Below are 26493 nucleotides of genomic sequence, written 5' to 3'. Positions count from 1 at the left end.
GTTCTTTACAGCACGACCACTTTGGTCCTGAGCTGAGCAGGGCACAACACCGTAAATGGTAGTAGTTCAATGCCCACTTTTAACCCTGACATCAGTATTGTTAGTAATAGGGTTGAGTGCAAATGATGATTCATTTATTAACTGTCAGTTTGTGCAGCATGAACTTTGGTAAAATGTTAAATTGGTTTAAGCTTTTTGTTACTGTCAGTGGAAAGTGAATGTTTTGCTACATGACCTTTAACTTAATGGGTATACCTGATAAAGGTTAATATAAAAATCCAATTATATTAATATCTTCATGCAATATTTTATTAGTGCTTATTGTCTCATTCCCAAAAGCTCCCTGTATGTGTTGTTTTTGCTGATATTTGTGAATTTTATTTCTCAAACGGAAATAGACATAAAAGTGTCTGTGTTTATTTCCCAGTTCCATCTGCTCATGTGTTACATATAGGCAGCGCTGAAGCTATAAGGCTGTAATTAGGTGGATAGTTTTTTTTTCTTAATTACAGCATATTGTATCCTCTAGTTATTTGTGACAAAGGGGATTACGGCAGGCCTGTTAGTTGCGCGCATGCTCAGTCTGCAGCATCCCCCAACCCCCCTCCCCACCCGCCCATCGCCTACATCCCTCCTGCTCATACCCCCTCCTGTCCGCGCGCAACCTCCTCTCGCGGTTGAGCTTGAGGACCACTGTCAGGTAACTGATTAGTATAAACACTTCCTGTTCATACCTTCAAAATAAAACGTAGTAATGGGTTTGCTTGTGTGTTTGCCAAAAGGATGTTTATTGATCAAAGAAAACACTGACATCAGCACACAAAATCCCATTTTTTTTTTTGTTGACAAACATCACGTATGATTCATGACACAATTTAGATGGGATCAAAAAAGTATTTGTCTCTCTCCAATCACCACCAGGGTTTATTTTAGAAATAAGGTCCAATGGAGGAAAACGGAACGGACGGGGCTTCGGCGCTTTATAAACGGACTAAAATGTGGTAGCATTACTTAAACATCACCAACAACACTAAGTCTTACAACATATAAAGCTATACACATTTTCTATAAACTGATTAATCTACATATTTTAAAGTTAGTGTAAGAACAATTTGTAACAAACAAACCATCAAGACACGTTATTAAATTGTGGGATATTCACTGATGTATTGTATGTCTCAGAACAGAACGTGTACATATCTTAAGCCTGTGATAACCACAGACTTTATTTCAGGCATTGTACTGACAACCAATTAAAAAAAAACTAAGAGATTTTGAGACGAGGGATTCGGATGTGTAAAAATGCAAACTGATTTCCGTTTTTTAGGATTACTAACTCCACTACTGTTTGTTCACAAGTCGGTTGATCCTGGTAACATTTATGGTTTGAGCCGTTTGGTGCTTTTTTTTGCCGAAGACAAAAGAGAAGTAAATCAATAATGTTAAAGAAATTAGCGGTCAGGTGAGCGATTTGTTTGTTGATCATTATGATGGAACTCGTCATTTAATTATTTTAATCAGTATTTAATCAGAATTATTTTCATCTCAAAGCCATTCGCCAACATCCAAGTTTCATGAACGCAATGACTTTATTTTGATGCCTTGAGTGCAAGACTTCCTGTTTTGGTGCCGCGCGCTACGCGGAAGCTTGACGCTGCTCGGGTGAGGAGAGGAGAGAGCAGCTCCGCCAGCGGACCAGGAGGAGAGCGTGGTGAGGAATCCCAGCAGCCCCAGGAGAGTGAGAGCCGGACCGGCTGGACCCCCGGAGGAGGACCCGAGAGAGAACCACGTTGCCACGGGAGAGGCCTCACTTCAGGTAACCTCGCCGTGAAACCGGTTCGTACTGCTTCCCCCAGCAGGCGGGCAGGCAGGTGCTTTGAAGGGATGCCGGAGATGGAGAGGCGGCGGTCGGCGAGCCGCACGAAGCCGCTTGTTGTGTCTCAGGAGATCCAAGATCCTATTACTTACTTACCGTAGCCTTGTAATTTACATGGCCTCGCTATCCGGGGTTGCTGAGCCGATAACGCGAGGTGAAGGTGGGGGTGAGAGGGGATATTAATCAAAGCACCGCTGTGTGAAACGGGCTTTTACTTTGCGCAAAAATAGCGTCATATATGAGATACGAGAGCCGCTGTTTACGGTTTGTGTGTGTGTGTGTGTGTGTGTGTGCGCGTGCTGCTGAGCCTGTTTGCATCCACAGAAGAATGCGCGATCTTTAATTGGGTTTGCCAAAGATGGAGCTTTAACTACAGCATTTACAATGTTGATTCTGTTTTCTTAATATAAACCCTACAACTAAGATAAAGCCACAGTTGCTATACATCTGTATGGGAGCCATGTCTGTCTGAGAATAACATCAGTGGAGCATTCAAGAGCAGTGATATCCTCAAGCTCGTAGTTTGGTGACAGAAAAACAAGACTTATCTGACTGAACGGACATATTAATGATCAATAATGCCTCCTCTGGCAAGTTTTTGTTGTCAGCTGACATCGAACAGACTTGTTTTGTGTTTTCTGCCACGTTTTGGACGCCCCTGCCTTCACCGTTGCCTCCGTCTGATGCTGTGGAGCCTGTTTTCCTCTGCATGAGCAGCAATAAATTAATAATTTCAAGAAGTGTATTGTTCTGCAGAGCACCAAGAAGGGAACGAATGCACATTAATAGTGTGTTCCCATGAGGAAGCCTTCGTTTAGGCTGCTTTCCAGGTACATTGGTGTGACAAGTGAAGTCTTGAGATTCCCGGCGGGGGTTAAAGGGGTTTAAAAGCACTCTCAGATTGTCAGAGAACTTTGAACAGGGGCTGGATTTGACTCTCACTGCTTTCAGCTCCACATTTACAAAGTGGAGCGGTGCACAGTCCAATTTAATACTGAAATAAAAGATCTTTCAAATCAGTTCTAATCAAATTTGGGTCCCCTGAACAACAGTGGACTTCAATTTAGATACAAACAAGGTTGAAACCCAATAGCCTCGCTCTAACATTAGCATTGTTTGCATTGTTGTCAATTAAAAGATGAAAAAAAACAACATCCCACATGACTGAACCACAAGAGAAGTCGCTGCAGCACTGCCTCTAAGATTCAACGTAACTCCACTAACGAGCGCTTGATATTCTTGATGTTCAGAGATCTGATAGCTGGGATGAATGCCATTCAAAATGCATTCGTGGTAACAGGAATTAAAGTGAAGAAATCAGGCCGAGTGCACTCATAAGCAGAGGGAAGTGACTTTCAGTGCAAGTGTCGTATGTCATGGCCAAGCCCATAGTGGCTGGCAGCAGGAGAAGATACTGCAGAGAGGAGATCACGATGCTGGGAGGATGGGAAGCTGGGATAGCCCTCCTCCCTGATGCGGGAGGGGGGGTGGAGGATGGATGAGGGATGGTCTGGCGCACCCCTCCCTCCCTTCTCTCTCTCTCTTTTCTCCCACTCTGTCTCTCTCTGTCTCTCTCTCGCACTGGTATACTGGTGCATTACTGCACACTGTTCACTTCACCGGGTGTAATCAGTCTGTCAGCAGAAGCAGACACACCCCCACTACCACCACCACCACCAACACCACCACTGTGATGGAAATTTTGTACTTCAAAGAGAGATGTGAACTGAAGTCCTACATAGGAATGTTCAATGTAAACTGTTTAAAACAACCTGTAACCTGTGACCTTGTTTAAGGCCATTTTATTACCTATGTCTGGTATTGAGTGACCACTGAAGCTTAACTCTTTCTTATCACTTCCTTCTCTGTGAAGTATTCCTTTAAGTGCAAGTCATAAATTAGGAACTATTGTAGTGGAAAAACACACCCACAGAGAGGGATAAATACCATGCTTTTCTCTTCAGATATTGAGTCTTCACTTTGTAACAGACCTGCGTGTTGCTCTGTGAATGCTCCTCTTGTACAAGATTAAAACCTTGTTTGAATTTTGAGCTGACTCCTTCCTCCAGTTCTAAAATAACGCAGAATTATTTTAACAACCACCAACACCAACCCCTGAACACACTCCTCCCTAAACTCTGACCAGAACACTGCCAGAATCTGCTGCTGCCCGCAGACCACGTTAATGAGGTGATGCACAGTTTTGTGAACAGTTGTAATCCAATCTTGGAGGAAACATTTCTCCTCCATTTTCCATCACCTCTAACATTCACGCACTTATCACACGGCGTAATCCACTCTTTAACATTTGCATCAGTCTGTTTAACTGCTATATATCTACAGATGGGCATATCAGTTGTGTATTCTCAGTCTTCACGAGTTGACTCGTGCCTGCACGCTGCTGCTGTACGTCCAGAGACACTCAGTAGCCCAGAGGAACTAGCAACAACATGGCAACATCATACCCAGAATAAAACAGTTAAAGTAACAGGCTCCCCCTCTGTGATGCCAGGGAGTGTGTGTGTGTGTGTGTGCGTGTGCGTGTGGAGGAAATTGTTTAAGTGTAGGCTGTTATTCTGCGGGGATGCCGCCTCCCTACATGCGAGTAGATTTGACTCTTCTTCTGGCCGATTGATTGGTCCGAAGGAAGGTTGGCTGCTCCAGTGTTGCAGCACAGGAGCTGTCCGTGGTGCTGCTCAGTTTTTGCTGTGTGTGGGTGTTAGATAGATGCTGTCCATGGTGCTATGTCACTGGCGATAAGTCAGAGTCAGTGGTGCAGTCTCCTCGACGGGGCTGCTCGATTATGGCCGCAATCATAATCGTGATTATTTTGGCCAACGTTGAAATTGGCGATTATTAAACAGGATTGCTCATTGACGCCGGAAACAACGTGTAGCCATTGAACATCTTTCAAAATGTATCATTTGAACTTTAAGTATGAATCAGCTGAAGAACCAAAACAATAAACGTCTTCTCTATAGTAATAATATCACGTATTATATGATAAATATAAAGACTTAAGTATAAGTTAATTGCCGGCTCTTCGACCAACTGAGCATGTGGAATCGATGGCAGCGCCCGATGGTGAAAGAGATCCGACTCAGATTCAGACAACTTTATTTATCCCACCAGCGGCACAGCTCGCCTTGTGCACATATTAAAACATACAGTAACATGTAGACACACACAGAAAAAGAGAAATAAACAATAAAAAAACAAATACAGACAATTTAAAAGGCAAATTGCAGAGGCAATGAAGGATTTTGAGTAACGGCTAGTTTTACAAGCAGGTAAAACATAAAGATGCTCTGACGGTAACGGTGAAAATTAACTTCATGTCCAGAAGAAGCGGAAGTAATAGGCGCTTTTTCTTCTTCAGTTCATGTCAAGAGAATTAGAAGAAGAAAGGGGAAGTCCCCCGAGCCTGTTGTTGTAGCATCCATAATTTCATCCATTTAGGAGACATATTTTTGGTTATAGGTGGCTATAGTAGTGAGAATGGTAAAATATAAAAATATTGTGCTTTATCATAACAACGGTTTGTATATCTGCAGTCCTGAGTCTTCAGGTTCCCCTTTTTTAAATTACAGACTTCCGCTGCCTGGTAAGATGGAGATGGATATTTCCTCTCACACCAGGGCAGGACGTACAAGCTAGCTGGGTGTTGGCTGTAGTCTTTGCGACGTGTTCAAGTTAATCTTTTTTGGTGAGATGCAGGAAAGGGGAGGTGACGCCAAACAGTCAGCCGTCACCGCTGCTGGTTCTCTGACATCAGTTTGGCTTGTCCTGGCCCTAACGAAAGGGCTGTGCTGGGTTTATTAAACAAGACAAAACCAGGACGTCATTGCTAACAGCTTATCTCGATTAGCTTGTTTTGATATTCCTTGGAAGCCAAATTAGATAATACAATTTGATTTATCCAGCAGCCCTTCTCTTTTCCATATCTCTCTCCTCTACTCTCACCTGATTAGCCACATCAGGTTGGTTCAGCCGATCAAGAACTGACTCAGGTTTCACGAAGACATTTTAGACCGGTCCGTAGTGTTTGGCCGTAGTGTTTACAAGTTAGAGCAATTCGTAAAGGTAACAACAGACTTATTTTAAATCTAAGAAAGTTAGCCAGCAGACCCCCCCCAGGCTAACTCTGAACTAAGAGCCTTGTTTCCATGGTAACAATCAGTGACACCTGCTGACCAGTGGCACCAAAGGACAAAGAAAGAGGAAAACACGGCTCATGATTTACATGTATGGTTTGCGAACAGTGTTGAGGAGCGACTAATGAAAAGAGAAAAAAATCAGGAACCTCTGGAAATATGCATCGTCAATCGTTTAACCATCCTGAGCCTGTCTTTGATGCTCCTGTCGACTGTTGGATAAATAATATTCACTGTCACATAACGTTGTCACCATTTCTTAAAGTTAAACCTTCAGGAATCTTAACTTTCTGAATGAAATGAAATACATCTACAGTCGATATGTACGGTCATTTACTGTTAAATTTAATCAGCGACTATTTTGATGATCGGTTAATCCCAAGAAAAACAAAGTCAAAACTCTCTGATTCCAGCATCATAAATGTGAATAAATTCCGGTTTATTTACTTCTTTATGACAGTAAACTGAATGTCTTTAAGTTGTGGACAAAACAAGACATTTGAGGTCATCATCGTGGGCTTTGGGAAAGACTGATTGACATTTTTGTACAATTTTCTGACATTTTAAAGACCAAACAATGAGTAGATTAATCAAGAAGTCATCGACATTTTGATTAAAGTAATTGCTGGTTGCAGCCCTGCTGTATTTCTGAATATGTTATTGTATTGCTGATCATCCCCCTATAGCTGGTGATTCTTTCCACGAATAAAACAGGTTTTTCAAGTTGAGAACGACCCCTGAACCTACAGTAATGCCAAATCTCACTCTGGATTCACTCTTGATTACAGCTGGCGTTCTGCTGTCACGTATCTGAGTTTCTGTACACCTACATGATGCTGCTTGCTGAACCACTACCTGTCATATCACCACAGTAAGCATTCGTTGTAGAGAGAGGGCCGTGCTTGTTAACCAGACATCGTTTTTGCTTGTCATGTTTTTTCAAATTTCTGCCATCAAAACTCTGTGACACTGAGGTACTTTTGCCAGTATGCTGTGCAGACCGTGTTACAGCAGCAGAATGAGATGAATGTTGACATCTGCTGACCAGCAGTAACTCCTGCTCTGTGCGCCTAGCATAGCAGAATGAGGCAGGAGCTGTTTGCAGTCTGGACCGATGCTCGTATTCAGCCATTTCTTCAGGTGTATTACTTCGATTTGCTGCGAGATCATAGAGCTGGGCTGGGATTGGTTTGTCAGAGCTGCTCTGGCCTCACTGCTAAAATCTCAAACTTCACAAGATTACGGGCTTCTGACACTGTTCGGTAAACAATCAGTGGAGCACTAGAGGACGTGCTCCAGCGCAGTCAGAAATGAGGAGAGAGTCAGCCTTGTGAATTATTTGTTATCCTCCAGCAACATGTTGGAGTTCAAATGTAGCCGGTGATTAAAAACGCTGCATCACACACGCTGAATTATTCTCTCCACGGTGTTCCCATCTGTTGGAAGGGGCGCTTTGTTTCCTCCTCAACAGTATTGATCATTGATTGAACGGCTTTCCCCCCCTTCCAGCTTTTCACCCCTCTCTCTCCGCTGCAGGAGCTGTCATTTCTGAATCATGACTCAATTGTTCGGAGGGGACCGCATCATCTTTCAGTCATGAATTCTTTAAACTGTCATTTCGTCCTCTGCAGATGTTCTCCTCCTCTGCGACACATTGTTTCTCGTGTTTCGGCCGCGTTTTTCACTTCAATTTAAACATGATCAGGACAGTAATGATCTGTAATGCCCGACTTTTAGGTGCCGCTGTCACTCGTTTTCAGTTATTTGAATTTGGATAACGAGAATGCCGCTTTGCCAACACTGCCACTCTCCCAGCCACCTTGTCTCCCTTCTGTCTTTATTGTCCATTATCTCAGATATGTCGTAAACAAACCGACCGCTTTCAGCCACTTAACGTCTAATAGAATCCCTCCTATCTCTTGTGGTCGGTTGCAGTTGTTCTTCCTGTGGCGAAGGCCGTTTTTGATTGAGTTTCCACCTTTTTCCTTTCAATACTTGCCATCTGTTTTGCCTCCCAGTCCCCACTTGTAGCAGAGCTGAAGTCTTATATCATCACTGATCACGTCTTCGCAAACATTTGCCTGCTTTCCGACGGCATTTATTTCCACATTAAAAACATTTGTGCCCACACTGAGAGTTTTGCTCTTTCACAGTTCTTGTTTTAAGAATCAAACTGATACGAGGTGATGTCACTGAATGTCCCTCTTCCTCTCAGCGTACGCAGAGATGTTGACATGGTTTAGAAACGTATGCACGAGTTTGTGTGAGCTACAGGCGTTTATCACATCGTATACGCTCAGCTAAGTCTGGCATGCAAATGAAGCGGCTGATGGCAGGATTTCTTTAATGATTCAACAGGCGAACTCAGTAGTATGGACGCCACGCAGAGCAGAAACGACAAGCATGGGTAACTTTCATTTGAGCAGAGATGCATGACATCCGAAGATGTTGCATGAAACTTGTACGATGTGTACACAATTTAGAAATAATTGGTTCTAAATGAATTAATCATAACAGGAACAACAGTGCAGAACAGGAGAGCAAAGCCTCGTCAGTTATTCAGGAAATACAGAAAATATCCTGCACGGTGGAGAATTAAACAGAGTATTGTTTAAACAGATAAATGGTTATGTAATACCTATTTAAGCAATTTTTTCAGCAGGTAGCTGAACAAGTAAGCGACTAATTGGTGCAAGAAGTAGAACATTACTTCCTTGATTCTGTCAGTCACGTCATTATGTTATTATAACTCCGGCAACTCGGCTTTGTTCGGTCCTCCATGTGGCATCATATCTGACCTGGACTGTTTCAGAATCATAACTTCCTGCCTGGCACACTGGGCTCTGTGCTACTTGACACGTCTGGTGGAACCATTAGCATTGTTTAAAATGGCTGGGATCAGCCTTGCAGCCATGTTGGAAGTTGGAACACGACACAGATGCGCCCAGTGGTATCTTAGTGGTTAGCAGTTTAAAGGGCCAGGTGTTTTTCTGAGTAGTTGGTGGAGACCAAAATGGAGCTTAAAAGAGGCAATAATGGGAAGAAAAGAAGTCAATATCGGAACAATTGTCAGGCTTGATACAACGAATTGTGTTGAAATAGCGTGAATGGAGAAATTCAGAGGCTATTTTGAGTCTACTGGGAATTTTTAAATAGGGCTGCAACTAACATTTAACAATATAATCTGCTGATTATTTTGACAATTGATGGAGTAAGTATTTAGCCTATAAAAATTCCCCAAAATTGTTTAAAAAAACTAAAATAAAAATGCTTATCACAATGATCCCAAAGGGACGTCATCATTTTGTTTCTTTTGTCAAAGCAACAGAGTTCAAAACTCAAAGACTTGTAGCAAAAGTTGCAAATCCTCACATTCAAGTCATTTTTGCAGGAGCCATATTTTGAAATTGAGGAAAACGTATTGCAAATGACATCGCGGATTGTGTTAATCTCCGTGTTCAGTGAATAAGTAAATTGTGGATAATGTAAACAATCCTTCCAGTCGTTTAATCAAGCAAAAATGACATGCTTTAACTGGTTCCAGCTTCTAAATGTGAGGATTTTCTGCTTGCCTTCATCATTTATGACAGTGAATGAAGAGTCTGTGGGGTTTGGACTGTTGGTTGGACAAAGAAAGCTAATTGAAGATGTCAGTTTGGGCTCTGGGAAATTGTGATGAGCATTTTCCAATTTTTTTGACACATCGAAAACAATGAACAGAATAATCAGTAATGTAAATAATCGTCCTAATATTGCGTCTGCAGCTTGTTTTGCTGCCCCTGAGTTAGCCGTGACAGTGCTGATTGTGTTTTATCATAAAGTCATCTCAGCTTTAAGTCAGGGCAGTGCTTGTTGTTGTGCCACAGCAGTGACGGACTCCAGTGCTGCAGCTTCTCAGGATTCGTACTCTGCAGGTAATTCTGTTGGCCATCCGCAGAGGCCAGATGACAGCATGGTTTTCCCCACTGGAGTCACGAGCCAAGACACCAGGCCATCTGTCAGATTTGGCTTCCAACTGTGACCTCCTCACTCCCAGAGGAATTTACTTTACCACTCACTCAAGAGTCAGCTCGCTTGTTAATGCCTCTGAACCAAAGTTACTGTAAATTGTCTTTAATTCAGGTCAAGGATTATTAAGTTAACAACATAGAATAAGACCTTCTCCACCAGTTGCACTCCGCTGTTTATATACATATTTGATCATAGAGATTGATGGAAACTTTTGAGTGGTTTTAAATGTGTAAAATTTCCACATTTAAGCTGGAAGTGTAGCCGTGATAAATGCTGCTCCATTTGGATTCAACACGAGGCTCCTGAATGACTCGGATCTCCCTGAACGTCAGGAAAAGTTAGCTCTGAATGTCGTCAGGTTAATGATGTTTGAAAGCTACAGTAGTCAGATTTCAAGTTGTCCTTCTGATTTGGCGTCCGTCCATTTTCTGTTCACTTCATTTTCCCCAGACATGAGATGTCATTGAGCACCGCTGGAAGGTGAAGAGGTCGACGCAGACCAATTAGAAAATGCTTTATTTGATCGTGCAGCTAATGTGGCATCAAGAGACTTAAACTGGATTTGTTTTTTTTATCACTGGGCTGCAGGCAGGTTGGAACAGATATCGAATGTTTATAAAGATTACATAATTAGATTTATCAGATTTATTTTGTCTTCAGTGTTATGTTGTTGCCTGCTGTGTTACTTAATTTGGTTCTGTGACTAAACAACAGTTGAAATTCCAAAGAAAGGAAAACTGTAAGAAAACCAGATGACCCTTATTTGGCTTTCAAAAGTATCGCTTTGATTATTTATAAAAAATAATTAAATACATTTTAAACCGAGCCCTTTCCATGCCTTTATACAGAGATCCAGCTGCAATGCGAACCAGACCAACCCCAGATGTGTTCTGGTTGATCAGGTTGCAGTTCATTCTGCAGGTTTCTACACTCACCTTATCCAGATAAGAAAACATGTTAACTCCAGGTTTAAAGTACATGCATCTACACTCGTTCATGTGTGTGCCTTTCTCTCTCAGCACATTCCTGTCCTCAGCCATCTTACAAACATCAGAGGAACATTTCATGTGAGAGCTCAACAAGAGTTTGGGAAGCTCAGGAGAAACGACGCCTCCCACAACATCTGAACATCTCTCCTCCGCCTCCCCGCTGCAGCGCAGAGGCCGGTTAAATTGCCTCAAGCCTAGTTGGAGGATGCTGCTGTTTCTTTTGCATTCAGTATGTGTTAAATGTAAAACTTGATTTATCATAGATACTATAATGTTGTTGTTTTCTGTTGCAGAAAATGTTAAACTTTTATTTAGGATGGTCTGTCTCATTTCATCACAAAGTAAACTTAAACAATTTAATGGTAACAGAAAATATGTATTTGTTCCATGAGCAGGACTACAAGATGTCTGAGACTCTTTTTCACATTCAAGCAAACAAACGACAGTCTGGATAAAGGATAGTATCGGCACATCATCAGTGTCGGCTGATAGAGGCTTTAAAATGGAGGTGAAACAGAAGGCAGAGTGACGTTTACCTTGGCATATTTACTACATCTTAACTTTAAAAATGGTCAGGTAGGGAGGGAATTGTTATTTTTGCTCTGAATGTGCGTTCAATTGTAGTGGACCTCAGGAAAAACAACCTTCGACAAGTGCAGTTCAGTGGAACGGCCATCCAAGTCGGAAACTGACACAAACTGAGATGACATGGCAGCAGCATGGTGGCACGTATAGTGGACTTAAATCTTTACTTCATATAGTGTTTGCTCGTGAAACGTGCGTTAAAGACATACTGTTGTTCTCATTTTCACTTTTATTCAGTTTCTCTGTGCTCAGTTCAGTTTTTGAGAGTAAAAATCTGGTCACTGTCTAAAATACAAGTATTTCCAGGCGCACACACAGGGAGTGATTGACTGTCATTAAGTAAATGAGTTGCTTTAACTCACAGTCATGTTTCAATGTCACTGTAACCTGTTTAAGGAGCTTTAACAGGATTCCTCTTAATCACAGTAAGACCTTCCGTAGACCGAACAGTGAGCAGCTCTCACGTGAACATGAACTGACTGTTAACACAGGTCGGACGTGTTCAGAACAAAAGTCTCGGGACTCAAAGATGTTATTAATTGTTCTGGATGAGATTTGCCTGCGTTGAATGCATAATTTGAGGGGTGAAGATGAGGTCGAGGACATTTTAAATCCTGAGCAGCGGTAGAGATCAGAGCTTGACAAATCCACAATTACATGCAGATCAATACAGACCTGCTGCCCTCAGGGGGAATTTTACAGCCAACTCTATTTTGACTGAAATGCCAGATAATTACAGAATGAAGATCTGTCTGGAATAGAGGCCAGCGGTGCATGGCGCCGGATTTTGTTTGGGTTTTCTGACTCATTGTGGCCGATGCCTGTAAATCTGTGGTGGGGACAAAGAAGCAGACATTGTTTCCTTGTAAGAGGTCACAAGATAAGATAGATAAGAAATGACTTTATTTGTCCCTCACTGGGGAAATTCACCTGTTACAGCAGCAGTTGAGTGATTGATTAAGAAATTAAAAACGGCATAAAAGCAAGACAAAAGACAAAAATACAAATAAAGTAATATAAAATACAGAATGAAAATACTCCTGCTAATAAAGACAAAAAAATGACGACTGTACACACTTTATTAACTTTCTACATACAAGTCAAACTCGATAGTTAGGTTTTTGAAAGTTGGTAACTTTTGGAAATTAAATGAGGTTTTTTTGACATTTTACAAACCAAAAATGAATTGCTCGATTAATCAGTTGAAAAGAATTGTCACCAGATTAATCATTAGCTGGAGCCGTAGCTGATGGATTTCTGTCATATGTAACATCATATCACCGACCCCGCCAAGAAACACAAACAGTACATTTATTGAGCCGGCAACGAGTGCAGCCATGCCTGTAACATTGTTGTTGAGGCGTTCACTGACCTGAGAGACTTTGAGTGCCTGTAATAAATCTCTGATCCATTGTCAATAGTTCTTGCCTGCAGAAGTAATGATTATGAAATGAAATGGTATTCAAATTGATGACCATGAAAAGTTCAGCCATGAATAATCTTTCTCATCTGAAAACATATCGACTGTCCACACGTTGAGGCTCGTTGATTATTGTGCTCACAGTGTGAACACACAGTCACCTGCAACTAATGAGCATTTTCTTCTTTTAACAATAGATGTTTTTTAATAATTGATAGTTGTTCATAAATCAAGACCAACTGTCGATCACAAGTCATCAGAGCTGAAAAATTATGTTTTTGGTCACATCATGCCAAGTTATCACGTCATCTTGACCTTTAGATTTCTAGCTTTATATCTTTAAAGATTTGTGACATTGATAAATCTGACTGATGGTTGTGAGGCATGGTTTGTCCTCAGGAATAACTTTTAAAAGCTACACTAATCAATATTTCCATTAACATACGGACTGACAAAAGCTTTGACCTTTTGAAGCTAATGCCAAGATTGCAATATTTCTATTTATAGAGTGCCACAGGAACGAGTCCTTAAGCTTGGAAATCAGTTTGCAATTGAACTTTATTTATTGGCTTCTTTGGTTAAATGCCTGAATTAAGGTCTGTGGTTAACACAGGTTTAAGAGATTTTCATGTTATGTTCTACAACACAAAATACATTGGAAAATACGTTTTTTAAGCCTTTACTTGCCTGAAAGGGGTGGTTGCTAAAAGAGGCTAAATAGCGTATAGAGGTTGTCAGGGATCGAGACTCATCTACTCACTAGCAGTACAGTGAGTACAGTATAGTGTAATAGGAAGCTTTGTGCTGGTGACCGAACATTAACTTTTTACTTTTTAAACAAAAGTAGTGTTCATCTGTGAGGATTATCTTGCTGAACAAAATGTTTAAGTGTCCTAAACTTGTATCCATTCCAAACCTTCATAGGCTTTTTGGGGAGAGAACGAGGGCGATGCAAACTTCCGAGCTAGCTACAAAAAAATACCTCATTCCTGAAGCCAATACTTGTCTTTTGATAAATCAAAAAAACAGAAAGCATGTATCTTTTTAATGCCTTATCTATGCATTCTTTTTTCCTTGTCCAAACCTGGTGCCTACTTTACTCATGATACAACTCCACCAACTGTTCAGTGAGAGATTCGGGTGTAGGACTGAGTGATTATGGGCTTAAAGTGGTTTCACAATCTCCTGTGAAGCACTTCATAAAGGGTAGGACTGGGTGAAGAAAATTAAATGTTGCAATATTTTTGACCAAATACCTTGGTATCGTTATTGTAGAGACAGTAAGTACTGTCACAAATATTAAAGGTGGTATATGGAATATGAGCTGAATGCCGCCATCTAGTGTCTCAAGATCGTAGTCGCGACAACAAAAAGGTAATTCCACCGGTCGGGTTGCCAGGTTTGGACAGGGCAGGAGTTTACTGGGTGTGGAGGTCGATGGGTCACGATCAGTATTCTCATATCTAGGATCAACGTGATATAATGAAAATAAGTATAGCAGAGGAGTTTGACCGACAGGTAATGTTAGCTAAGTTAGCAAGCGAGTTAGCTTACCGATCCAGGAGAATGTTTGCCATTTCCGCTTGTGTTTTGATGCCGTGGAAATCCTTTACCTGAGTCCATCGAGCGTATGCTTCACCGATATTTACTCTGGTTTTTGCTCTTCTCCGGTCACTCAGCTGCTGGGACAGATAACGCACCATTCGCTGGGGCTCTGAAGAGCTTGCAGACTCCGCCATTTGACCCAGTGTCAGCCTAGCTTTGCCGAGCTTTGCCGAGCATTGCAGAGGTTGCGAAACAGGCAACCCGCAATGCCGGCCGCTATTTGGCTGGTACGATGTAAACAGGAAGTCATTGTCGAACCCGTCAAAATTTCTTAAATTATTTATTTCAGACTAAATATAATTTTTCAAGGAAACGCATTGCTTTTAATCTGCGCCCCTCTAAACGCCCCGTCGATGTATTATTTTTGAAAAATCTAGCTTTTAATAAGCATATTACATATTCAACCTTTAACACAACAGGATTTTTTACGATAACCATCAGTAACGTTGATAAATGACTCGATGATTAGATGGTGAAGGTAAGTATAACTAGAAAAGTTTGGTTAACTCAGAACATTTACATCACGTTACTGTAAAGCAGCCTTAATTATAAAATTTGATTTAGGTGAATAGGTGGAAAGGTTTGTGTTCATCTAATGTTTCTGTATCGATCATCTCTTCAATATCTCGGGTCTCACTTTGCCTCCGCGCTGACTCACCAGTCCCCGCTGTATGCCCTGATCAATGTGTCCATGGCTCCTTTAATGCAGAGCAGTGATAATTAGGCCCCGGAGGATATCAGTGAATTGACAGATTAATCATTTTGACCCAGTGAATCCAGGCTGTGCTCAAGGCAGCAGCACGCATCGACTTCCTGTTTCCACAGAGAGCTTTCACTGTTAAGGTATTAAAGTCTGCTGGATTCTGCTGTCAGTCAGCTTTGTGTGTGTGTGAATGAGCAGAAGAGCAAGGTGTCGGGAGGAAGATTGGGTTCAGAAATGCCACGGGACGTAACTTGTTGGAGAGAAACCAGTTTTTGTGATGAAATACAGTGTTGGTGATATGATGTATATCTGTGTGTGTGATGTGTACTGAACAGCTCCGGTCTCACTGGTGTCCCCCCTCATGGTTGTGTCCTCCAGGGCTGCAGTATGTTCACTTCAGTGAAGGCCTTCGAGGGGCAGCAGTACTCCACCCTGAAGAGACAGTGCTTGCAGAGTGGTCTACTCTTTGAGGACCCCCGCTTCCCTGCCATCGATGACTCGCTCTTCTACCAGGGCAACAGGATCGGGCGTGTAGTCTGGAAGAGGCCTCGGGTGAGTCGCTGTGTGCGGTGAAAGACTTTCAACTAATAAGAACTGATGGATATTGATGGTTTGAGGCTGCTGATGGCTGATAGAGTTTTGTGACGACTTTCAGGCCCCAAAAGTTGAAACATGAATACAGTAGTTCAGTATGGAGGTAAGTTCATGACATAGTTATAATGCAGGAAACTCTTGTGTTTGGGTTCCCAAGCGGCTGGGACAAAATTCTAATTTGTGCTAATGTTTTTAATTTAAAGGTTATGATCAGATCAGCCTTAAAGGGACTATTTCATCTCAAAAATCAAAAACGTGTATTTTCTGTTTACCTGCAGTGTTATTTATCCATCTAGATTGTTTTGGTGTGTGAAGCTGAGTCTTGGAGATGTCCGTCTTCTCTTGAATAATGGAACTAGACGGCACTCCTTTTGGTGCTAAAATCCCCCAAAATATACTTAACCCTTTGATGCAAAACATGGGTCAAAAGTGACCCGGCAGAGTTTTTATTTTCTATATCTTTGCAATGAATTACTTTCATCATTCAGTATTCAAGGTATTCCTCAATTAGCTTGTTTTTGATCATCATACATCTTTATTTTATTTTTTCCTTTCTTACTTTTTGAATAAAAACCCCTTTTTTATCAGTAACCCTCTAATGCACAACATGGGTAAAAAATGACCCATATTCATTTTCTATGCTATTTCATCGATTGCTGGGTGTTTCTATGATATGTCTTTGAAAAAAAAATAATTGTATCATTTATTATTCCAAGTATGCAGTAAATATCTTGTTTTTGTTTCACACAAATCATATTTTTTCTTTTTTCTTTCTTACTTTATGAACAAGCACAGCTTTTGTATTTCTACATCAACTTCACACACATGGGTCAGAAACGACCCACATAAGTTTGCTATATAATTTGTTGTCAACTGTGCTTGTGACATTTGCTCCCTGTGCAAGTATTGTCAATATTTTTCAATTGTTCTAACATTACCTTTGAAAATATTTGATGACAACTGTGAAAGATAACTGTACGTAACATGTTTACCTTGAGAGTGTGTACATTAATTGACAGAAAGTTAAAAGTAATTACTATGAGCTAGTTAGCGAGCTGTTGACATAATCTATTTTAGTTAGCTAATTCTACCATAGTTAGTTACTATTGTAGTTAGTCCAGCTAACTAGATGAATTTCAGACACTTTGAAATCGCTTGAAAAAGCAGTTCTCATTCAAATACAACTTACTGCCCTGTAAGTGGCAGAAACAGGCTCAAATCGCTCTGAAAACCTCAAATTGACAAGCAAAGACTTCTGACTGAAAGTAATGACTAAAATCATGTTTGCGATGCTACAGTTAGATAAAGTTCATACACTTTGAGTGGAATCCAACTTGAAAAAGTAGTTTGGAGTGAAATATTACTTAATCTGTCACAAAGGGCAAAAACATGCGTCTTTCGCTCTGAAAAGCTAAAAATTGCAAGAAAAGGCTCCTGACTGAAACTAATGACAGAACAACCAATTCTGATGATGATGACCCAGAATATTTGCCACAGGGTCAAGCTGGAGTTGTGGGTGTGTCTGGGGATCCAGCTCTCCTACATGAAGACTCCTCTGATGATAAAGATGACTCGTCTGATGAGTCCTCAGAGGACGAATCTCAGACTCAGTCCAGTAGACTGAGTAAAAACGGGTCTTACTAGAATGAGAATCCCCCCACCCAGAGGAAAATTTTACTGCTCAAAGCTTGCTCCTTTACGGCTATGGAGCCGTAAAGGAGCTCAATGAGAGTTCTCATTTTAGTCTCGTTGTAGTCTTTTTTGGTCTCAAACATTTCTCATGTGTTTCTCCTAAAATTCCTTAGGAGCAATAGGTGAGACTTGAGACTTTACCGCTTAAACCTCGCTCCTTTCCAGCACTGGGGAGACATTCTGAAACTTCATTGAGAGCTCGATGAGATCTCCTTTGAAACTTACAGGGAGCCCAAGTTGAGCTTTTCTGCACCTGTTTCTTAGGAGAAACAATTGGGAAACAGGAGAAATCAGCCACAGCCTCACTTTGGTCTCACATAGATCTCATAGTTGTCTAGGAGAAATGAATGAGACGCTACTGAGATCTCTTTTCCAATTTTCGTTTCCTCTGGGCACTCATGGCAGAAAAAGAAGCCATAATATTCTGAGGAGCTGCCCAGGCCCAGGTGACAATTCTCGCTCTAGTTATGTGTTAAGTTGTATTTTATTTTGTTAGGTCACATTTCACCAGTTTACAGTTCAGTTCAATAGCTGTGTTATCTCTTATCAGAGGTATGTGTCATGGGTGTGTTATTTAGTTCCTGTTTTATTTTGTAGTAGTTTTTCTCTTGTGTTCTGTTTCATAATTACTTCCTGTCTTTGTCTTTGCTCACACCTGTCCTTTTGTGCCACACCTGTGTCTTGTTGTATCAATTGTTGATCCCTGCCTCCTAGTGTCCTACCCACCAATCTGTGTTCTCCTCATCCCTCCCCTTTTTTTCCTGTACTGTTTTTTTTTGTTTATATAACCAATGCTTTGTTCAAACTGTCTCGGCCTATGGTCTCTGCATTTGGGTCCACCCACTTCACCACCCCCAAAACCTGACAGTATGTGTATGTGTTACAAAATGACAATGTTGCAAATATTATGTACAGTAAGTAAGTAAATAGGTGTTTGGCCCCACTCACTGATAAAGTAATTACTTGAAACAAATTATTATTATTATCATAGTATTAAGTCTTTTAATTATAAATCACACTTGGATGAATGGGTCATTTTTGACCCATGTGTGTAAATTTGATGTAGTAATATAAAATCAATTTTTGTGCATAAAGTATGAAAGGAAAAATGGAAAAAATTATTAGTGGTAATCAAAAACATGATATTTAAAGAATACTTGGAATATTAAATCATAATATTAATTAATTTCAAAAGATAGAACAAAGAAAAACTCAGGCAGCATGAAATAACATGGAAAATGAATGCGTGTCATTTTTGACCCATGTTGTGCATTAGAAGGGGTGCACATATGTCGCGCATCAAAGGGTTAAGAATCTTAACAGAAATGTCTCTCTCCAGAAATGATGATCCAGTTACTCAAGGTAATCCACAGACCTTGTTGTGAGCAGTTTCATGTGGGAACTATTTTAATCTTGACAGAAGAAATTTTGCATCTTGTGTCAAGCAGGATGTAAACATTAATGGTGGCTGAGCTGTAACATTAGCTAGCTTTGTTAGCTGAGTTAGCTAGCATTTGGCCCGAGCCTATATGTATGCTGTAGAGTTTTTAAAAAAACTCTGCACCTCACACCAAAACAATCTAGATGGATAAACAACACTGCAGGTAAGAGTGAAAAAAACATGTATTTATCTATTTAGTTTTTCTGATGTGGTTTGGCAGAATGGAATTGGGACAGATTTGATTTTCATGGATTGTACTGATCAGGCATAACATTATGACCACCTGCCTAATATTGTGTTGGTCCCACTTTTGCTGCCAAAACAGCCCTGACCCGTCCAGGCATGGACACCGTTAGACCCCTGAAGGTGTGCTGCGGTATCTGGCACCAAGATGTTTGCAGGAGATTGGACTTGTTTGTCCAGCACATCCCGCAGATTAGGGCTGCCCAATAAATCTAATTTTCATCGTCATCGCGATATAAACATGTGCAATAAACACATTGCAAAAGACTGCCTTAAACGCAATAAGAAAAATCATTTTGTTTACATGCGCCATGCATGCACCTTGAGCATGTCAACATTTAGCCTATCAGACAGAGCCCCGGATTCAAAGGCCAATCAGATGAAGCCCTAGCTAGACATTAGCTACCCTGCAGTTTGGTGGTGATTGCCAGGTTATGATGGTTGAGGGAGGAGAGAAAAGTGATGAAAATGTGGTCGACGAAGACCTTCTGGTGAAAACAGCACTTCTGCTATATGGACTTATTTTGGATTCAGGAGAGACGATGTGTTACAAACACAGGTACTGTGTAAAACATGCCGAGCAGTTGTTGCTGGAGGAAAACACAGCCAACCTCCATCACCACCTGCAATACAACCATAAAGACCTACACAAACAATTCAAAACGTTAGCCATCATTAACTGTATAGTTAATAATATGCAAAATGTGTTTATTTATCGCAAGTTATATCGCCATCGCAATATTGAACAGTGTTATCGCACATCGCAGATTTTCCTCATATTGTGCAGGCCTACGGCAGGGGCTCGATTGGACTAAGATCTGGGGAATTGGAAAGTCAAGTCAACACCTCAAAATTGTTGTTGTGCTCCCCAAACCGTTCCTGAACCATTTTTGCTTTGTGGCACAGCGAGTTATCCTGCTGAAAGAGGCCAGCGCCATCAGGGAATACCATTCCCATGAAAGGGTGTACATGGTCTGCAACAATGCTTAGGTAGGTGGTACGTGTCAAATTAACATTCACATGGATGGCAGCACCCAAGGTTTCCTAGCAGAACATTGCCCAAAGCATCACACTGCCTCCGCTGGCTTGCCTTCTTTTCATAGTGCATCCTGGTGCCATGTTTTCCCCAGGTAAGCGACGCACACACACACACAAGGCCATCCATGTGATTTAAAAGAAAACGTGATTCATCAGTCCAGGCCACCTTCTTCCATTGCTCTGTGGTCCAATTCTGATGCTCACTTGCCCATTGTTGGCTCCGGACAGGGATCAGCATGGCCACCCTGACTGACCCGACCTATACAGCCCCATACACAACAAACTGTGATGCACATTGTATTCTGACACCTTTCTATCAGAACCAGCATTAACTTCTTCAGCAATTTGAGCATCAGTAGTTGTCTGTTCAATCGGACCACATGGGCTAGCCTTTGCTCCCCATGTGCATCAATGACCCTGTCACCTGTTTACCACTGTTCCTTACTTGGACCACTTTTGCTAGATACTGACCACTGCAGACTGGGAACACCCAACATGAGCTGTAGTTTTGGAGATGCTCTGATCTAGTTGTCTAACCATCACAATTTGGCCCTTGTCAAACTCACTCAAATCCTTACGCTGGCCCATTTTTCCTGCTTCTAACCCCATCATCTTTGAGGACAACTTGCTGCCTAATATATGCCACCCACTAACGGGTGCCATGATGAAGAGCTAATCAATGTTATTCACTTCACCTGTGAGTGGTCATAATGTTATGCGTGATCGGTGTAAGTCAGATCTCCAACTAGCTTAGTGTTAACGTGTCCAAAAACATGTAAATACTACTTGCCATTTCCACACATGTGATCATGCAGAAGGTGAACCGAGCTGTCAGAGCGTTTTTATCTGATCCCTGATCAGTTCAACAATTGAATAATCTATGTCAGCGCGGGACGGCTGAGAGTGAAGTTCAAATACCTTTGGTTTCAGTTGTTACCCATTGTATGTTGTAACTAAACTGCTTGATTGTAAAAGTCCTTCTTCCACAGTTTTGGGCAGTTACTAAAGGGCTTCATATGCATTACCATCATTCTGTGGACTGGAGTGGTGCTTACACTGTTTTGCATGTAGCCAAGAAAAACAACATATACCGAAATCACATTCATGATCTGTTCACTCACAGAACCCATCATCTGATGATGATTTAGCCTCTGAGGGCAACTGTCAGTGTTTTGGGGCTTCCAGGTTAGCCAGCCATTATCCAGGTAATGGATTCAGGTCAGGACTTCCTCTTCCTTGTGCCAGTCTTTATTTAGAGTCTAGTGACTTGAGACATGAGAATGGAGTTAGAGTGGAGAGTTGTTTAATCGCATATCTTCGTGCGAATGCAATTAATTTAAAGCAACAAAATGTAACTTCCTGGAGAAAGATAGTTGATTGTTGAGTCTCATCCCCACTTTGTCAAATACTGACTCTTTGGGGTGTCGTCTAGCGTCAGTAATTAACAGTCTACAGGAAGTTACATTTTGTCGCTTTAAATAAAAGCCAACAAAAAGCAAAATCGTCATTAGATGATAGCTGATTGTTTCCAAGATTGCGTTTCGGCCATTGCTTTCAAACCTCTTTTGTTCTTATAAGTTTACCCGCATGCAAACAAGGCATAATCAAATGTGATCAGTCAGTACTCGGGACTACAGAGTTTGATGGCTTCTTTTGACTAAATAATTTACTAAATAACAATTTGTCAGTAGTCATCAGTCGTTGCTCCACTCCACTCTTTAGTCTTCTTGTATAAGCCGGTGCTGTATGTATGTTTCAGTGGCAGATGATATCAGATGCAGAGCCTCAGGATTTAGTGAGTCGACTCCCCAGCCACTGTTATCCCCCTCACACAGCAGGCTGAGGCTCTGGATGGAGTAACCTCCTTCTGCCTGTGTGCCGCTGCAGCGACAGCCAGCGTGCATTGCCATGGAAACTGGGTCACACAGATTATATGTTTTGGTCTGTGCTGATGTCAGTCATGCAGACTAAAAAACTGGAAGAAGTCAAGAGGAGAAAAAGCAGGAGGAGCGTCCTTTTCATTTTCGTCGGGACACCATTTGTGTCCTCGCTGACAGGAGGAGAGGAACACTAAACAGGGCTCTTCTGACTCAGCAGTTTTAAAAGATTTTTATACAATTACTGTACAGGAAGGCTGCTGACTTGGACTTGAATTTTTCAGATATGTATTTGTAGTGTATAACAAACACAACTAAGTTATATTTGATTCAGTCATTTTGTAGAGGCTATTGTTAGAAGCACATACATGTACAGTAAGATGTGACGTGTGAGGAGATAAGGAGGTTTGTAATGACTTAAAATGGTTCTGTGAAGAAACTGGGTTCACTGCATTTCACAGACGTCGGCATCTCTGTCTTTAGGTTTGACTCACACATAGTGTTAAGTCCTGGTCACAACAGTATTTAAAACAGCAACATTTATTTGTGAAATCAACAAATAATGAATTCAACTGTAATGAACTCTGACTTGGAACTTTGTGCCCTACAGCCATCTCGTCAACACTCACTGACCTTTGAGCCAAAGGACACACATAGAGAATCCAAAATGCAGGAAGCTAATGTAGCTCATAAGCTGTGTTGCCACATCGCCTTTTAATCAAAAGGGAATTCCAGTATCTTTAATCCAGCAACCTGTATTTACATTTACATTTAACCTGTTTTGAAGTGTAAATGATTGAACTGTCCAAAGTTACGTCCACTAAAAGCAGGGTTTGAGTTATGTGGGAAATGATAGCTGAGCTCCCATGAAAGCAGTAAAATAACACATCCGTGGTGGTCACTCAAACATCACCAACAAGCATTATTTGAATCACAAATAATGCATTTTATAATGTTATCAGTATTATTTACATTATTGATATAAAGATATCCCAAAAGAACCACACACCATACGCTGTTGTGAATGAGAGTGACACTGACTGCATTTACAATATAGCGCAAAGCCACTACATGTATCACCAGCCAGTTTTGTCTTTACGAAACATATTGAACAGAAAGAAGTAGTATGGAGTAGCTGCAAAATGGCTGATGCAGGGGACAGCCCAGACCGTTATTCTAGTGACACACAAAAATCGGATTATAACCCGAAGCCTGAGTTAAAGTGCTAGTTTTTGCCACTGGCAGACTGAGGTTGTTATTTTGTATCTGACAACATTCTAGAAAATATTTCCTACGGACAATCTGTGTTAAAGAGTAAAATCCGTTTTGTAACCAGAAACTTGAGACTCCTTCAAGGAGAAATCTTGTTCTGAAATCTCGCCGCCTGAACAGAGGAACTGCCAGCAAGAATTTATTTCCAAAATCATGGCAGAGTATTTAACTGATTTTGACAATCCAGATCAGGCAACAACTGTCAGAACTCACTTTGCAGGATTTAAGAACAAGATATGTGTTTCTGGTTACAAAAAGGGATCTTATTATTTGACGAAACTTTTAATGTTAATGTTAATGTTATGACAGACTTATAATAACAACCTCAGACTGTCAGTGGCACAAACAAGCACTTTAAGTAGACGTAACTTTGACAGTCGGAGTTTCCCCAAAGGATTATGGTGCAGCCTTGTAACGGCTGCCAGCTGAGGTGATCTTTTGGACCTATTCCAAAACTTTTGCTAAATATGAATCATCAACACAGCAAATAATGTAAATATACAGCTCAGGTTTAAAGATATTGGATTGGATTTTTAGTCTTTTGAATGAACTAGGTGAACTTTTGTCCGTTACCTTGGAGACTAATGACCTTTCTAGCTGACAGTTAGCAAGTAGTAGCAAGCTGGTTCGTTTGGAGAGCTTTTTTCCTGTTAAACAGATATGTACATTGACTGAATCGATGTACAATCCAGAGAACAAAATGCCAAGAAGCTTGTGATCGACCACTGCTGACGTGTCCTGGCTTGCAATTTGCTGTTAAGCTCACTAGCTGCAGGTTGGTAGTAACTACCTCACCAAGGATCGAGAAACATGTATTTTGAAAAGACACACAGATGAATTTAGTCGTGCGACTTTTTGTTCAGACCAGGCCTTTAATAACAAAAGCTGATTGGAACTAACCAAACAGCTACATCAACAGAAGAAATACTAACTCTGCTGTCATTCCACTAATACAAATTCACTAAAAACCTCAGACACATACTGAATTTCTTCCTCCTAATGGTAACTGAAAGCTCATTGTCAATGCAGTTTCATTCAGGGGAGAGTGCATGATAATGAAGTTAAACATAAAACTACTTAGGGACTGAGTGGGTTTTAGAGAATGAAATGTTCAGAACAATCAAAATTTAATGAAGTTCTTGACAAAAGCTCAATTAATATATCACACTCACATGCACACTCAGTCTACGGTGCATTTCTGCACAGTCAAGGTTAAACATTTGAGTCCCTCTAACTCCATATGCAGTTCAGTACCGTCACAAAACTTGGATAAGATCACACCTGATACAGATTTTTCGTGTATTATCAAACACATTTACTTAATTGCTGTTGAAACGATATTTCACATTTCAGTTAACCTGGATACTCTTTTTCTGTGAATCAAGTAGTCTGTCTGAACCTGATGTGTTTGATCAAAAAAGGACCCAAATGCAAGACACAGAGGCAGGCAGGTTAGAGGCAAAGGAGAATCCAAGAAAACTTGAGTAATACAAAAACACTGATTCACAGGTTTAACAATGAGTGAAGGAAAAACACAGACAATACAAAGACAGGAAGTTGAAAGGAAACAGAACCTGATTTGTATTACAGACAGACCTTAAATTCCAACTTACCAAGTTTTAAAAGTACATTGCATCATTATTTCATGCAAAGCCTCCTTCTATTCTGATTTGCATCCATTTTAATTTGTTGTTGGTGCTGTTTTATTTTACAGATAACATCGGGCAACAACAGGGTCATGTTGTACTTATCAATCCGTTGATCTGAGCTTTGCTTCTGTCGCCAGATTTCTGATTTATTCCAATACATTCCACTTGGCAGGTTTTTCCAATCAGTCTCGTCTCCTATTTGAATGTCAGACACACCACAGCGTCGACCTCCACACCCTTACTTTCTGCTTCACTACATAAAGCATCCACTGATGCCTAAATTGGGACTGAATGTTAAGTTAAATTCTCCAGAATTGTTCAATATTTTGGCAATTCCTAGAGATACTGGGGCCCATTTCACACAAGTGATTATCAGATTCTAAATGGCAACATGTTCACAAATGATTGTACCTCACAGATTGCACATCAGTTAGGAAGTCCTTAGGGGCACTCACATGATCATGCAGGGTTTGCAAAAAAGGTGTTTGTTTTGATGTGAAAGTGAGTGAAAATATGTGAAATTACAAATTGTAGCTTCCATGTTGGAAACGTGTTGGAATGTTTCCCTGGACTGCAACTGAACATGTGATCCTTCAGGTCGTACTTGTCAAAACTGTCCACCCTAGCAATGATGGATGCAGCTGTTGCCTTGGTGCTTGTGGATGGTCCTGAAGGACTTACGTGATGTAGTCATTAATGGGATTCTGGGACCGACCCATATAGTGGTATTTCAGCTGTACATAAGCATCAGAAAGTTGTAGTGCAGTGGTGTAAGATTTCTATGAATATCCAAATGTGGACACAAATTTCAGGGTTTTTTACAGCTTCAAAAGAAAATGTTCTCAGTTTTAAAAGCCTGTCAGCAGCAGTGTGATATGTAGCAGCGACTGGACGCTTTAAAAAACAGAATCATCCAAACTGGTAAATCACCAGTGCATCCCCAAATGACGTCTGCAGCCTCTGAAATGTTGCAGTGATGTTTTCCGAAAAAGCCTGGGCCTGCACCTAATGATTATTTTCAGAGTCGATTAATCTGCTGATTATTTTCTTCATCAACAAAATACATTTTTAAATTAATAAAATGGTGAAGAGTGTTTTCAAGTTGAGTCTCTGGGCATTCTGAATCCTATAGTCCATTTGTTTTTGTGTGAATTCTGGCCGGCTATTGTTTCCTTGTTGAATTTGTGCAATATTTTAAATACACTCATTCGAGTGAAACTGGGACACTTGATAATATATTAATGGAGAACAGTAACCACTGGACTGTATCAATTTATTAAACAGCTGCTGAATGATTTAAAATCAGCTCTCTGCTCTGACTTGATGTGAGAGGAAAAGATGACA

General features: G+C 40.9%; 1 protein-coding gene across 1 annotated transcript in view; it reads left to right on the top strand.

Moving 5' to 3' along the window:
- Positions 1-1648: 1648 nt before the first annotated feature.
- Positions 1649-26493, top strand: part of capn5b (calpain 5b) — an 82183-nt gene continuing 57338 nt past the window's right edge. The window contains exons 1-2 of the mRNA XM_030438244.1: positions 1649-1816; positions 15722-15895. Coding sequence (XP_030294104.1) covers positions 15731-15895 — 165 coding nt within the window. The 5' untranslated portion in view covers positions 1649-1816; positions 15722-15730. The remainder of the gene's footprint in view (positions 1817-15721; positions 15896-26493) is intronic.

Source organism: Sparus aurata, chromosome 13 (assembly GCF_900880675.1).
Source record: "Sparus aurata chromosome 13, fSpaAur1.1, whole genome shotgun sequence".
Classification (NCBI taxonomy): Eukaryota; Metazoa; Chordata; class Actinopteri; order Spariformes; family Sparidae; genus Sparus; species Sparus aurata.
This window is presented reverse-complemented; position numbering and strand designations above follow the sequence as displayed.